The sequence below is a fragment of the Numenius arquata genome, chromosome 14 (genome assembly GCF_964106895.1).
Source record: "Numenius arquata chromosome 14, bNumArq3.hap1.1, whole genome shotgun sequence".
Classification (NCBI taxonomy): domain Eukaryota; kingdom Metazoa; phylum Chordata; class Aves; order Charadriiformes; family Scolopacidae; genus Numenius; species Numenius arquata.
In genome coordinates this window covers 17,372,074-17,386,988 of record NC_133589.1, presented here as the reverse complement: position 1 = coordinate 17,386,988, position 14,915 = coordinate 17,372,074, and the positions used below count along the sequence as shown (strand labels likewise).

General features: G+C 59.4%; 3 protein-coding genes across 3 annotated transcripts in view; 1 reads left to right on the top strand and 2 right to left on the bottom strand.

The window, feature by feature from the left end:
* The window catches only part of SPSB3 (splA/ryanodine receptor domain and SOCS box containing 3), a 10,864-nt gene extending 10,172 nt beyond the window's left edge, over positions 1 to 692 (bottom strand). The window contains exon 1 of the mRNA XM_074158324.1: positions 644 to 692. Coding sequence (XP_074014425.1) covers positions 644 to 692 — 49 coding nt within the window. The remainder of the gene's footprint in view (positions 1 to 643) is intronic.
* Positions 238 to 6,106, top strand: NUBP2 (NUBP iron-sulfur cluster assembly factor 2, cytosolic). The gene is made up of 7 exons (XM_074158326.1): positions 238 to 286; positions 1,449 to 1,567; positions 2,852 to 3,050; positions 3,717 to 3,871; positions 4,113 to 4,223; positions 4,522 to 4,591; positions 5,208 to 6,106. Exons 1-7 carry the CDS (start codon positions 268 to 270, stop codon positions 5,351 to 5,353), a joined length of 819 nt encoding a protein of 272 aa, XP_074014427.1. The 5' UTR covers positions 238 to 267; the 3' UTR covers positions 5,354 to 6,106.
* A 2,719-nt stretch (positions 6,107 to 8,825) lies between these two features.
* Positions 8,826 to 11,247, bottom strand: IGFALS (insulin like growth factor binding protein acid labile subunit). Its single transcript, XM_074158686.1, has 2 exons — positions 11,232 to 11,247; positions 8,826 to 10,639 (listed from the first exon to the last, which is right to left on the bottom strand). The coding sequence occupies exons 1-2, from the start codon at positions 11,245 to 11,247 to the stop codon at positions 8,826 to 8,828; spliced, it is 1,830 nt and encodes a 609-aa protein (XP_074014787.1).
* Positions 11,248 to 14,915: the final 3,668 nt, after the last annotated feature.

The window sequence follows — 14,915 nt, the reverse complement described above, 5'->3', positions numbered from 1 at the left end:
CGGCGCCACTGGCTGTGCCGTGCGTCAATCACCGGGAAGCCGCGCCATTGGGCGGCCACTGAGGAGGGCCAGGGAGCGTCGCGGTGGGAAAGCACCAAGTCCATTGGCTGGCAGAGGGGAAGTCGGATGATTAGATTGGCTGCGAAGCCTAGGGGGGGCGGGTTTCCGATGAGCGCACGGCTCGCTATTGGGGGCGGTGTCTGCCAGTCCGCGGGGGCGGGACTTTAACCCGGCGGAAGGCGGAAGTGGGCGGTGCCGGGCAGCAGCATGGAGGAGGCGGCAGCGGGTGAGCGGCGATGGGGTCGCCGGCCGGGTCGTTCCCTGGGGCCGCTGGGCCGGGAATTGGCCTCCTATGGGGAGGCAGGACCCCAGGGTGACCGGGCTCAGCTCCTTAGAGGAGAGTTCCGGGGTGGCTGGGCCTGTCCCCTGGTGAGGGGAGCTCCGCGGTGCTCGGGCCGGGCCGGGGCCCGGTTACCGGGGGTTGGCGCCGGGCCTTGCCGGAGGCCCGAGCCTGGCAGCCGCTGGGGGAAGCTCCGAGTAACCGGGTCCCGCGCGGAGCTTCCGGTATCACCGGGTCTCCGTCTTCCCCCTTCCCGCCTCTCTTCTTTCCCCGCTCCCCGTTACCGCGGCCGAGCGCCGTTACCGTCCGTGGAGGTGCGGATGAGGTCCGCCATGGTGCGTGCGGGCTCCATGCCGCCGGTGCCGGTGTGCTGCTGGAGCGGCACGGGGGAGGGCCGGTCCGGGTTTGCCGCGGTGAGTCAGTGGCCGGTGGTGACGGGCCGCCCGGGAAGGCGGGCCCGGGTGGGTGGCGTTTGCTCGGCTGCGGCCGGAGCGCCCGGTGTGAGCCCCCCCCCCCTCACTCCGCCACCAGGGAACCGACCCCCACAGCGTTCCCCGCTCTCAGCTCCGCCTTTGAAAGGTCGTGGGGGCTGAGCCCGAAGCGGGGCCCGAGCGGTGCTGGCAGCACGGCGAGCACGGGCGGGATGGCTGGAGAGGAGCGCGGGCCCGCGGGGAGGCAGCCGGGGTGGCGTGGAGGAAGGAAACGCCGAGGGCCTGACCTCACCGCCAGCCCCCGAGCCCAGCGGCCGGGGCTGGACCTGGGGCAGGCACAGCGTGACGAAGCCCCGTGGGTGTTTATTGCTTTGCTGCCCGATTGCCGCTTAGGTCACGGGGACAAAGCCTTCTCTCCCCGCAGACTGTTCCCTGCCATTGCTCTTAGTGTCCCTTTTCTGACGGCAGAAAGGCTGTGGCGCGGCCGCTTCTTCCTTTCCCTCTCCCTTACGCTTAAACCAGACTTGTTGGGGCAGACGGACACCGTCACCCTCGGCGGAGACCCCCGTCTCTCCGCGCTGGCGGCTCACGTGTTGTTGTCTTGCATCAGGAGAGAGTCTGATGCCTCATTACTGCTCTTATTAGAGACTCTGATGCCTTGTTAACGTTCCTCCCAGAGAGAAGCAACCTGGCCGGGGTGCGGCACATCCTGTTGGTGCTCTCCGGGAAGGGGGGTGTGGGGAAGAGCACCATCTCCACCGAGTTGGCTCTGTCTCTACGGCATTCCGGGAAGAAGGTGAGCGAGAGTCTGCGGGGGTGCTGAGCTCTGTCTTCTCCTTCCCGACCTCCACCTGGGCTGGGTTTTGCTCGTCCTTTAAATATACGTGTCCTCTGCGGGCAACGTAGAGATCCTCTGTGCAAAAAATGCCATTTGTGATGGAAGCTCAAGTGTTTCTTTCTTCTGTGCTTGCTTGAGCCAGCAACAGGTCACGGCAGCTCATTTCCCCTTCAGCCAAGAGACTAAAATTAGAATCATAGAATTGTCTGGGTTGGAAGGGACCTTTAAGATCATCAAGTCCAACCATCAACCTAACTCTGATAAAAACCATCCCTAAACCATGTCTCTAAGCACTGTGTCAACTCATCCCTCCAGGGATGGTGCCTCAACCACTTCCCTGGGCAGCCCATTCCAAGGCTTAATAACCCTTTCCGTGTAAAAAATTTTCCTAATGTCCATCCTAAACCTCCCCTGGCACAACTTGAGGCCATTTCCTCTCGTCCCATCGCCTGTTCCTTGGGAGAAGAGACCGACCCCCCCCTGGCTACACCCTCCTTTCAGGGAGTTGGAGAGAGCGAGAAGGTCTCCCCTCAGCCTCCTTTTCTCCAGGCTGAACACCCCCAGCTCCCTCAGCCGCTCCTTATCAGACTTATTCTCCAGAGCCCTCACCAGCTCCATTGCCCTTCTCTGGACCCGCTCCAGCCCCTCAATGTCTTTTTTGTGGTGAGGGGCCCAAAACTGGACCCATCCCTTGAGGTGGGGCCTCACCAGTGCCCAGTACAGGGGGATCATCACCTCCCGAGTCCTACTCACCACGCTGTTCCTGACACAGGCCAGGATGCTGTTGGCCTTCTTGGCCACCTGGGCACACTGCTGGCTCATGTTCAGCTGACGGGCGACCAACACCCCCAGGTTCTTTTCTGCCAGGCGGCTCCAGCCACTCTGCCCCAAGCCTGGAGCGTCCATGGGGTTGGTGTGACCCAAGGGCAGGAAGATGGTCTGAGATTCATTGTTGGTTTTGAAGCCAAGGGACTGAGAAATGACTTTGCTGGTTTGTGGTATAACACACAACACACTCCCTTTGGGGAGTGAAGTGAGTGAGCTGAAGGGCAGCATTATGATGGGGACAAAGAGGAGTGGTGTAGGCATGAGACAGGCTGTTGAGCTTTGAGTCCGTTCCGTAAAGTGCTGTGAGCAGCCCAAATTTGGGTGCTGCCTTTCCTGCCACCCAGGGAGGGAGCGTGGCGGGGCGCTGTCGCTGTGCTCAGCCCTGTCTGAAGGGCTCTGCCTCGTCACCTGCAGGTGGGGATCCTGGATGTGGACCTGTGTGGCCCCAGCATTCCCCGCATGTTCCGGGTGCAAGACAACGACGTGCACCAGTGCGACAGCGGCTGGGTCCCCGTCTTTGTGGACCAAGACAAAAGCATCTCACTCATGTCCATCGGCTTCCTGCTGGAGAAGCCAGATGATGCCGTGGTGTGGAGAGGACCCAAGAAAAATGGTACAGTTGGGTTCTAGAATCAGAGAATCGTTTAGGTTGGAAAAGAATCATAGAATGGTTTGGGTTGGAAGGGACCTTAAAGATCATCCAGTCCCACTCCCTGCCCTGGGCAGGGACACCTCCCACCACACCAGGTTGCTCCAAGCCCCCTCCAACCTGGCCTTGAACCCCTCCAGGGATGGGGCAGCCACAGCTTCTCTGGGCAACCTGGGCCAGGCTCTCACCACCCTCACAGCAAAGAAGTTCTTCCCCACATCTCATCTCAATCTCCCCTCTTTCAGTTTAAAACCATTAAGACCTTGAAGATTGTTGAGTCCAACTGTAAGATCATCAAGTGCAACTTGATGTTTTGCTCTTGGTAGCCACCTTCCAGGGGTAGGAACCTTCTGTGAACCCTCCTGGAGGTGGTGTTTGCTCCTGCTGGGGGTACAGCTTCTCTGGGCAGGTTGTTCCTTTGAGCGAGACAAGGCTCCTGTTCTGCAGGATTGGGTTCAGATCACGGATCACGGATGGGGAGAGTGCAGTCCGTGTTGTGGTGACAGATAGCCCTCTCTCCCTGGGTCACTGTCACCCCGGGTGCCTCCTGACCCCTGCCCCACCTGGCCCACGGCTCCCAGGGCACCTGCTGAAACCTGTTGTTGTTTTCTGCCCCTTTTATTTCCTTAGCTTTGATCAAACAATTTATTGCTGACGTGGCCTGGGGGGACCTGGACTTCCTCATCGTGGACACACCACCGGGCACATCCGATGAGCACATCTCCACGGTGGAGGCCTTGCGGCCCTACAAGCCCCTTGGAGCAATCCTGGTCACAACGCCCCAGGTAGGGCAGCCAGCTGGGGCTGAACTGGAGTTCCTGGGCAGGCTCCTGCCTCCGGGCATGGTTTGAGGGGGGGGGAATATACACCCCAGGGTGGGTGTTTACACAGACCTTTCCACGACTGCTTGTTCTACACATCTGCTTCTCAATTTGATGCATCTGCTCCAGACCCACGGTCCATCTGGACAAACGGACACCCCTAACCTCCGCTGCTCCCCCCCCCGCCCCCTCTTCCCCCCCGCAGGCCGTGTCTGTGGGAGATGTGAGGCGAGAGCTGACGTTCTGCAAGAAGACGGGCTTACGAGTGCTCGGCATCGTGGAGAACATGAGCGGCTTTGTCTGCCCACACTGTTCCGTGAGTGTATTGGGACCGTTGGGCTGTTGCGGGTTCTCGTTGGTGACGGGGCGTTGTAGGATGTAGTGCCTTGGGTGGAAAAAATCGGTGAATGCCGCGAGGACGATGCTGTGAGCTGGGGAGATGAGAAACTTTGGGAGAAGCCACTGGCTCTGCTTTCCTAAGGAGAGCTGGGGCAGGGCAGGGGTGAAGGCAGTGCCCCGAGGCTGGAAGGTGGAGGGGAACCGGCTCCGCTCACGTGTGGGCAGCACAGGGCTCTGGCTTTTGTGACTCACTCCTTGTGTTCTTCCTCCTTCAGGAGTGCACAAACATCTTCTCCAAAGGGGGAGGTGAGGAGCTGGCCAAGCACGCCGGGGTCCCCTTCCTAGGTGAGTGGCCTCCTGAAGCAGAGCTCTCTGTGGTCAGAGGCTCTGTGCCCGCCTGGTGCTGTGGGGGAGCTTGAGCGGAGCGATGCAGCGTCACGGGGGGGCAGGAGGCTGGACTCCTGTCCCTGTGAGCCCTTAGCGCCTGGTCAGAGGTGAGGTGTGGTTCTTGTTTTGCTTCCCCACCATCCAAACTGGTCAGAGTGGGCGTCTGGCCCCATCGGGGCAGAGGTGGTGGCGATCAGCAGCCTTCTCCGACTGCTGACATGGTGGTGATGAAGTAAGCGAGGCTGAGGGTGCACGAGAGCCATCCTGAAACGCCCCGGAGTCTCCCTGAGAAGTGGGGGCTGAGAACCGGACCCTGCCCTCCAGACAGGGCTGGGATCAGGGTGGGAGAAGGTCTCTCACAAAGCACTGTGGTGTTGGGGGGGTTTGGGACCCAGAGGGAGCAGCTGCTGGTGAGAAGTAGCTCCTGGAGAGCTCGGTGAAGGTAGCGGTTGGCCTCTTTCCTACTACTTTTCTCCTGGAGATGATTCTGGCTGGGTATTTATTTAATCCTGACTCCAGGAGTGCTTGCAGTGAGCAAACAGTCCCTCTCCCCACTCTTCCTCCCCCCCCACAGGCTGTGTTCCCCTGGACCCCCAGCTCAGCCAGAGCTTGGAGGAAGGCCGAGACTTCATCCGAGAGTTTCCCAAGAGCTCTGCCTTCCCTGCCTTGGCTCGCATCGCCCAGCAGATCTTGGATGGTACGTCGCAGCGGAGTTCCTGAGGAGGGGACGGAGCTGGACTCTTGCTGGCAGAGCCCCTTCCCCGCGCTGGTGGGGAAGAGGCGGGGGGGGGGGCAGAAGCTGTTTGACTATAAAACTGTCTCAGTGGGGGGCGATGGAGCGAGGGATCCGAAAAGGAAACCACCCTCCATCCCCCTGGATCCGAGAAGACCCTGTGTGGATGCTCCTGCTGGCGCAGCAGCAGCTTCCTTCTTGCCTTCCCGACGTGGTGATGCTCTGCCCGGATGGTACGGTTGTTTCCCCCCCTGCCCCCACGCACGCAGCGCCTTCCTCCGCCTCCAGCCGTTGTGCGGGTACTTCGGGAGCTCCAGCTTGTGTCCACGGCGTCTCGGACGCCGCGGCGCTTCCGGCCATCACCCAACGCGAACGCCTTGGGCTGTTCTTCCCTCGCTGAACCCAAACGGCGCCGATGGTCTGGCTCGTGGCTCCGTGCGCTGCTGCCTTCTCCTGCCGCTTTCCCCGCGCGACGGATCCTACGGGACTCGCTTCGGTGGCTGGAGAGTCGGCGCTGGGTGCTCTGATGTGAACCGTCTCGGCTCGCTGGTTCCTGGTGGGCTCACGAGGGCACGGCGTGTGCTTCGCGTGAGAAAATATCCTTAGGAGATTTATCGCCCGTCTGAGGGCAGCATCCCGCCGTGCTGGGAGCAAAGCCTTTTTGGTTTGCTGGGGGTTATTGTAACTCAGGAATGTTTTTAAAAAAAAGTTCCAGGCAGTAAACACTTTTCTTAAAATCCAAGCCTGCGACTTGCCTTTTTTCCGTGGCTTCAGGCCTCGCTGTAGCTCTGAGTCTTGGTGTTACGAGCGCTTCGTGTGCCTCCAGGGATTTCCTGCTTTTCCCCAGTTCCCTTGCTGGGCTTCAGCTCAATCCCTCCTTTCACACCAGCTTCAAGGTCCAGCCAGTCCCTTGTCCTGCTGAGAGCTGGCCCCGGTGGTCCTTCACGGGACGCTTTGCCGTGGCTGTGCTCCGCTCCCCTGCCACACGTGGGGCTCCTCCGTGTCCCCAGATGGTTCCTGCCTCGTGGCTCCGTGTCCTGTTCCCTTGGACCTCCTCCCGTGGGACCTGCCCTCCTCTTGCCGGCTGGAGTGAAGCTGGGGAAGCGAAGGAAGGTGGTGTCTTGGTTTTGGAAGGTTTTGGAAGTTTGTTGGTGTCTTGGTTTTGGAAGGAAGGTGGTTTTGGCCCAACTGGCCTATGATGGTGACAGATGCTCTCCCCCTGCTTTCTCGCTCCAGGAGAAAAGGGGGAAGAGATAAAGAGATTTACGAGTTTAGAATGAACTAAACTATTTTAATGAAATATTAATATTAAAATCAAAATGGAAATAATGAAATAGATACAATATATATACAACGCGGTATCAAGCTCCCAGGATGATGTCACCGGCAGGCACTGGGGAAGTCCCAGACTGGACTCGGCGACGGATGGGAACTGGCTTCCAGCTCTGGAGTCGGGAACACACGGATCGGGATCAAAGGCAGATGGACAGACAGGGTTCTCCTCGGACGTGGGCCATTGAAGAAAAGGAGGCTGACCCTTTGAACGTGCTGCAGGTGGGATGGAATACCCCTCTCGGTCAGGTTGGGGTCACCTCTTCTGTCCCCTCCTCCCCGCAGGTGGGACGCCTCCATGCCTTTCCGTTTCCGACCCTCTAACGGGGCAGATAATGAAATTGGCTGCCCTTGGTTGTTTTAGCAATAAGCCTAAGCAAGAGCCTCCCTGCGCAGCGTTCCTTGGCATGAAGTACAGGCGTTGGTCTGAGCACTCCGAGAACCAGCAGTTTTCTCCACAATTTTCGCTGCAATTAACAGCACGTTAATTTCAGAGAGTTAGAGGAGACCTGGCTAAGAAGTAGAATTACTGAGCAGAAAATTGGTTCTGTTTTACCTCAAACCGGGACAGTGTCCTTGCGTCTTATCTCCTCCCCTCCTGCCTGGGTGCCCTCTTGGGACTCGCCTTCGAGGTGCTCTTTTGGGGGAACAGGGGAAAATCTCGGATTTCCACTAACGCAACTGGATCATAGCCGTCGTTTTGAGGAGAGCAGGAGGAGCATCTGTCCCGGCTCTCGCTGCACCCGCGAGGACTCGCACCTCCCCAGGTTTCGCCACGTGCAGTGTTCCCGGAAAAAATTTTTGGTCTGACCTTTGGTCGTTTATCTGGGATTTGGAGAGAACGGGGCTGGAGTCTGACCGGGCTGTTGGCTTTTGCGGGGTGGCCGGTCACCTCTCGCTCCCTCCCTGGGGATGTGCCACCCGCCCAAGGGCTGGGGCTTGCGGAAAGCTTTGCTGCAAACTCCTCCGGCGCCCCTTCTGTGCCTGCGAAGGGCTCTGATAAGAATCCCCAGGGGCTGGGTGCGGCACGTGCTTTGGAAAAAACATACTTACAAGGTGGGTTGCGATAGCTCCAAAGGTTTATTTGTCTGCTACGATTTATCAGGTAAGTGACGTGTGCGGTTTTCTGCACCCTGCCTACCCCTGCTAGGGCGAGGAATCATTAAAGCAAGTCGTCCGTCCCGTCCCCGTCCCCCCTTTCCCTAAACCTACTTGGGGGGCTTTTTAGGGTTTCTTGGCTGCTCCGTGGCTGGAAGATCAGGGGGCTGGAGCACCTCCCCTGTGAAGACAGGCTGAGAGAGCCGGGGTTGTTCAGCCTGGAGAAGAGAAGGCTCCGGGGAGACCTCACGGCAGCCTTCCAATATCTGAAGGGAGCCTACAGGAGAGCCGGAGAGGGACTCTTTGTCAGGAGATGTAGTGACAGGACAAGGGGTAACGGTTTTAAATTGGCAGAGGGGAGATTTAGATTAGATATTAGGAAGAAATTCTTTCCTGTGAGGGTGGTGAGACACTGGCCCAGGTTGCCCAGGGAAGTTGTGGATGCCCCATCCCTGGAAGTGTTTAAGGCCAGGCTGGATGGGGCTTTGAGCAACCTGGTCTTGTGGGAGGTGTCTCTGCCCAGGGCAGGGGGGTTGGAACTCCATGATCTTTAAGGTCCCTTCCAACTCTAACCATTCTATGATTCTAAGATGCTTTGCTTCGTCCCGGTGAGTCCTGGTCCCCGGCAGGGGTGTCCCCTCACTGTGGGGAGGGCTCTGGGCTGGGGGTGCAGTTTTGCCCCATCCTGGAGGCTCAGAGATGCTTGGGAGTGACCCCATGCACCCCCAGGGGCTGTTATTTAAATATTAAAGGACTGAAATATTTCAGTTTGAAGGCAGCAAAGCCCATCTGGGGAGCTGGTGCCCACCTCCCCCTGCTGATGGCCAGGGTGATGGTCCAGCATCGTGTGGCCGTGGCTCCTTGCCGTTGCCCCGAGGAGCCGGCGGTGGTGAAGCTGGGCTAAACTGGGGCGGCTGCAGAGCCAGGGGTCCTGCTGCTGCCCCGGGGGAGCCCGGGATGGGGCTGGGGAGGAGGCAAGCGAGGGTCCATGGTTCATCATCTCCCCACCCCAGGAAGGGCTGGCCTGCATCAGCAGTGAGCAAAGCTGTCCTCGGTGGTGTCACGGAGGTCCAGGCCCGCCACGGCCGGGGGGTGGAGGCAGGTGAGGTTGTTGTAGGTGTAGACGGGGACGTGGGCATCGTCCCCCTCAGCCACCGACTGCACAAAGCGTGGGACCACCACGGGGTGCTGCAAGGAGAAGTCCCGCAGGCCCTTCAGGGAGCAGTTGCAATGCCAGTTGTTGCCCCCCAGCCACAGCTGCTCCAGAGCAAAGGAGGCGCACAGGAATCCCACTGAGAAGGTCTCCAACGAGTTGTTCCTCAGGCTGAGGTACCGCAGGTTGGCCAGGGGGGAGATGACAGTGTTGTCCAGCGTCTCCAGCTGGTTATGGGAGAGGTCCAGCCAGAAGAGTCTCTGGAGCGGGCTGAAGGTATCCTGGGAGATCTCCAGGAGCTGGTTGGAGGAGAGGAAGAGATACTCCAGGTTGCTCAGACCCACGAAGAGCTGGGGCGAGAGGTGGCTCAGCCTGTTGTGCTTCAGGTCGAGCTCCAGGAGCTCGTGCAGTTCGCTGAAGCTTTGGTCTTCGATGATGGAGATGGCGTTGTGCTGCAAGAAGAGCCGCCGTAGGCTGGAGAGGCTGGAGAAGGTGTTTGCCCGGATCCTGCCAAGACAGCTGTGCTCTAGGTGGAGGCTGTGCAACTTGGTGACCCCCTTGAAGACGTAGTCGGGGAGGACCTTGATGCAGTTCGCCGACAAGTGCATCACAGCCATGTTGTACAGCCCCAGGAATGCCCCAACCCTGATGTCTTGTAGCTGGTTGTTGTTGAGGCTGAGGACCTCCAGCTGGCCTAGGCCATCGAAGGTCCTTTCTGCCAGGCTCCAGATCCTGTTGTGCCCCAGCTGCAGCTCCTCGAGGAACTGGAGATCTTTGAAAGTCCTGGGCCTCAGGCTGGTGATGGAGTTGGTGGACAAGCGTAGGACGTGCAGGCTCAGGAGGCCCAAAAATGTGTCCTCAAACAGTGAGACCAGCCGGTTGTGAGAGAGATCCAGCCACCGGAGGGACTTCATGCCCATGAAGGCGCGAGGCGTGATGGTGTTGATCTGGTTGTTGTTCAGGTACAGCTTCTGTAGCTTCTGCAGCTTGACGAAGATGTTGATCTTGATGCCCTTGAGCGCGTTGCCACTCAAGTCCAGCTCCTTCAACTCAGTGAGGCTGCAGAAGAGCTGGTGCTGGAGGTAGGGGAGCTTGTTCCCAGCCAGGATCAGCTCCCTCAAGTTGGGCAAGTCATGGAAGACCTTGTCGGGCAGGACCACAAGTGAGTTCCAGCCCAGGTTCAGATACCAGAGGTTGGAGAGCCCAGCGAAAAGCCCTTCCTCCACCTTACTGAAGTAGTTGTTGTTGAGGCTGAGGGAGACGAGGTTCTGGGTGTGCAAGAAGGTGTGAGGAGCCAAGTGCTTGAGGCGGTTGCGTTCAAGGTGGAGGTGGTAGAGGCTCCGCAGCCCGTGGAAGGCGTGCTGCTCTACGGTGGCCAACTGGTTGCTCTGCAGGTCCAGAAAATCCAGGGCCGAGAGGTTCCTGAAGGCAGCAGCCGGCAGCAGGGTGAAGTTATTGCCGTCCAGCCAAAGGGCTTTGGCGTTGGGGGGGACGTCCTCGGGCAGGCGCGTCAGGTTGCGGGCGCTACAGAAGACGTTGAGCTCCTCGCTGTAGTCGTCCAAGCTGCAGGCGCAAGGACTAGGGCAGCGGGGGGGTTCCGTGTCCCCCTGCTCCTTTGGGGTGTCCCCTCCGGGGGGCTGGGAGGCGGTGGCCAGCAGCAGGGCCAGGGGGAACAGGAGGGTGACGCCTGCTGTGGGGTTGCAAAGGAAAGGGGACACCGTCAGTGGGGGTGATGGCTGCCCTAGGGGACCCCTATGGGACCCCTCCTGGGTGCCTGAACTGCTGGAGGGGTGGGCAAGGGGGGGGTCAATCCCAGCTCATCGCATGCACTGGGCAGCTGGAGGAAGGTTTGGGGGCTGGATCCACCCTTGGGAGGGGATGTGGGATCACCCCCTGCCACAGCTCGGACCCCTCGGGTGCATGGTCCCCCGAAATTCATCCCTCTGCATTCCTGTCCCCTGGGGAAAGGCCAGCGGCAATGTCTCCTGTCCCTTCTCGTCCTTCCTCCCCAGCTGCCCCCCATTAATTTACTCTTCCTCCCATCAGAGGGGTCTCGATGCCGCAGCCCCTGCCCATCCCTGCCGCCCCCATCCAGGTTTGTGGGTGCCTGCGAGCACCCCAGGCACCACGGGGGCTCCCGAAATATCTTATTAACGGTGGAGGGGGGGTGGAGAAAAGCCAAGGGTGACTTGAGTGCGAAGCCCCAGCAAGAGTTTTAGCGTGTGTGTGTCGTCCCCCCCCCCCCCCCCAGCCCCCTGCCCTGCTTGTCCCTCCTGCCTTACCTTTGCCTGCGCTCATGGTGGCGGGCAGGGCAGCGCTCCCCCTCTGCTCTCCTGCCCCTGCGCAGGGATGGAGCAACCACCTTGACGCCCAGCCAGCCGCCCGCCCGGCCAGGCTTAACCCCACTGCTGCTGGGACGGGACGTGGACAGCGTGGCCGGGGCCAGCGTCACCCGGGAGGGACTCCTAGCTTCTCCCCCCAGGTCTGTAACCCCCTTTATTGCAGCTTGGGGGGATGCTCAGGAGGATAAGGTATGATGGGGGACGGTGGTCTTGCTGGAGGTGGGGTTTGAGCGTGGAGGGATGGATGGGTAGCCTAAGGGATTGTCCCACGGCTGTGCCCTGGGATTCTGGAGGGTCCTGAGCAGCAGCAGTGACCCTTCCTTGGGTCCCTGCCCTGTTGGGGGTGCCATGGGGTGAGCCCCACTATTGGGATCCAAAATCCATGTGCTGGGGGATGCTTGCAGCATCCTTATTGCCCAGGGAGTTAGAGGTGTGGGAATTACCTTTACCGGGAGGTGGGCTGAAATGCCTGAGGTTTTATGGTGGGAGATGAGATGGAAAATGGGAAAAAGCTCTTCTCTGTGTGGCAGTAAAAGCCTCGGGGCCTCTTATTTATGCCCGCCTGGGGGTTATGCTCTCCCTGCAGGTGGAGATGGTGCCGGGAGCACCCCAGGCTGCTCAGCTCGGTGCTTTTGTGCCACAGGGGAAGCAGAGAGCAAAGCCTGGGTCCCACCAGAAAGGCGATGGCCGTGAGAGTCCCCTGGCTCTTGGTCCCTCCGCCAGCCCCACGTGCGATGGGATGATGGTGGATGATGCTCCGTGGCTGGCAGATCGCACTCTCTGCCTGGCAGCTCATCAAAACCACCCCGGGGAGGCTGGTGACCTCACTTTCTGTGTCCCAGGTCATTTCCCCAACACGGCTTCTGCAGAATCCCTTACCGGTTTCCAGGAAAGAAAATTAATTAATTGATTAATTAAAATAAAAAAGCCACTTCTGCCCCAAGCGAAAGGAGCACCGTGGGCCAGCAGCTGCTGGATGGAAAAGCCATGGCTAGCCCTTCTCCATGTCCTGGTAGCCTTGTTCCTCCACAAAGATGCACCAGGACGGGGCTGGCACCATTCACATCCATAGCTCCAGGAACAGGCATCTCCCACGGGAGCCAAAGCTCTTCCCTGCCCCAGTTTCACCCATGCTGGTCCCCGATGTGGAGATGGAGCAGGGATGCTCTCCACCACCAGCCCCACGCCACGGGCATCCCCCTCATGCTTCAACCTCATCCATCCCTGTGGGAGCCTGGCATCTCCCCCAGCTCCCTGGGGCACGTTGGGTGGTTTTAAGCAACCTTCTCCCTGGCCAAAGCAGGACCATGTCCATGGGAAGAGGTGTCGGAGCGAGATGGCCAGGCTCCAGCCTTGCAACCCAACTTTCCCACAAGCGCTGTTTTCTCCCTTTCTTTTTGGCTCCGCGTTCTCCTCTCCTCCCCCTCTATTTTTAATCCTCTCTTCTGGGAATTTATAGATCCGAAGGGAGAAATGAGAGATGGAGACACACGCACCCGCTAATAGGCGCTAAGCACATATTGACACAAGGTGTAATCAATCTGGGAGCTAAAAAGAGCTGAACCAGCAGGAGCCGGCCGGCCAAAACCCACAAAACCTCTTTGGGAAGTTTAATCAAGCCCTACCTGCGGCCGGGAGCAGGTTTATCCCTGCCTCCACCAGCCCTCTTCCAGGGAAAATATCAAAGGATAAATAAGGGAAGGGAAAATAAAAAGGGTAAATAGGCAAATCCCTTCCTGCTGCGGTGCAGGGAAGAGCTAGACCCATCTCCACCTTTCAACCTCCTTGAGGTCCTCTCCTCCAGACGTGTCCTGCCTGTGGCAGGGGATGCTGAGACGGTTGGTCCCTCCAGCATCACCGCGAGCCCATCCTGCTCACCAGGATATCCCCCCTGCCCGGTGCACTGCGGCCACCACAGGGACCTCCCTTTGGGTCCCTACCGTGGATGTCCACAGCCCCGGCCAGCGTGGACCTCCCCAGCTGATCCCCCCATCATTTCAGCTCCAGCAGCTAATCTTCCCAGCTGGGACCAAAGTCTGAGCCGCCCCACCTGGTTGCCATGGAGAAGGCTGTAATAGTATTAGGAAAAGCAGCAAAATAATAAAAAAAAAAAAAAAAAAAAAGGTTTTAAAGCTATTTAAACTCTCAGGAATCATTACCTTCCCCAGCAGCCCTCCCATGCCTGCAGGTCCCTCCCCAGGGAGCTCCCCCCGCCCCTGTCCCTTGGTGCGGGTAAATGCCACCAGCTCTCCCTGGCTCCCTGTTCTGTCCTCAGCCCGCGGGCTGGCCGAGGTGGGGAGGGACTGATGCTGGTGGCCCTGCCAGGTCTGCTGGAGCTGGGAAGGGTGGTGGGACATGAGGAGCTCCCTGGTCTATCCTCCCTACCCAGGGCAAGTGGCCCAGGGCCAAGAGGGACAGCACCGACCCGGCTTGAGTCCCGAGGAGAGTGAGGATGTGACACGGGTGGCGTTGTCACAACTAAGTAGTATTTTTAGCAAATCTTGCCAAATACTCTCTCCATCTGGAGGAGCGCATCTTGCGTTGCCAGGGCAACCAGCGCTGCTGCTCCTCATCCCAAATCAAAAATGTCCGAGCCCTGACACTGCCACCCAAGAGAGCCGGGATGGCTGACACTGGCATCCCAGAGCTTGTGCTACTCTCCTGGGGACATCCACAGGGATGAAGTTCCCTCCTGGAGAGACCCTCCCGGTGGAGAAGGGCTTTCCCTGGTGCTCCCTGGCCACCCACGTTTCTGGTCATCCTGGTCCCCACCTACCGCGCTACCTCATTTTTCGCTTGAAAAGTCCCACGTTCCTGGAGATGGGGACCTGTTAGTGGTGGCAAAAGGTTCTGGCAGCTGCTGGCAAAGGTGCCCATCAGCATATCCCAGTGTTGGGTCATGCCCTGCCCCAACTGCATCAGGCTCATGCGGGGAGTTGGGAAAGGCAGCCGATGCACCCGTGGCTCTTGGGAATGCTAATTACCACGCCGGTGGCCCATGTGGCCACGTGAAACCGTGTCACCTCCATTAGTCTGGATGGGCTGGTTGGTCAAGGGAAGGTGGGGACATCCCCAAGCCATGACTCAGGGATGCCAGGGCCATTGCTGCAGGCACAGACAGGAAATTTCACAAACCCCGAGTTTTGGGGGAAAAGAGGAGTCCCTGGGAGCAGGGGGTCAGAGGCACACGGGGACAGGGAAGGGCAGGACGTCTTGTCCCAGTGGTGGCCATCACGCAGAACAAAGCTGGATTTGGGAGGTGAACAGAGGGATGGGAGGCAGCCACCTTGCCTAACTCATCACGATGGCAGTGCTGGTGTGCCAGGGAGGGTAGGAAGGGGGTGAGGGTATTTTCCATGTCCCATGTAAAGTCTCCAGACCTGGACACAGGCTTCCTGCTGGGGAGTTCCCCCACAGCCCCACAGAGGCTGCTCCAAGGCTGATGGCCACGGAGGGAGCAGCCTGGTCCTTGGGGTGCCCGGCTGGTGGGATGGGATGGGAGTGTGGTGCCAGAGGCTGCATGGCCACAACCCTTCGTGCTGCCTTCTGCCAGGCTCTCCCTGCCTGACCCATCCCAGCTCTCCTTCTCAGCCCTCCAGGGAAGCACCTGGAGATGCTGGGGGG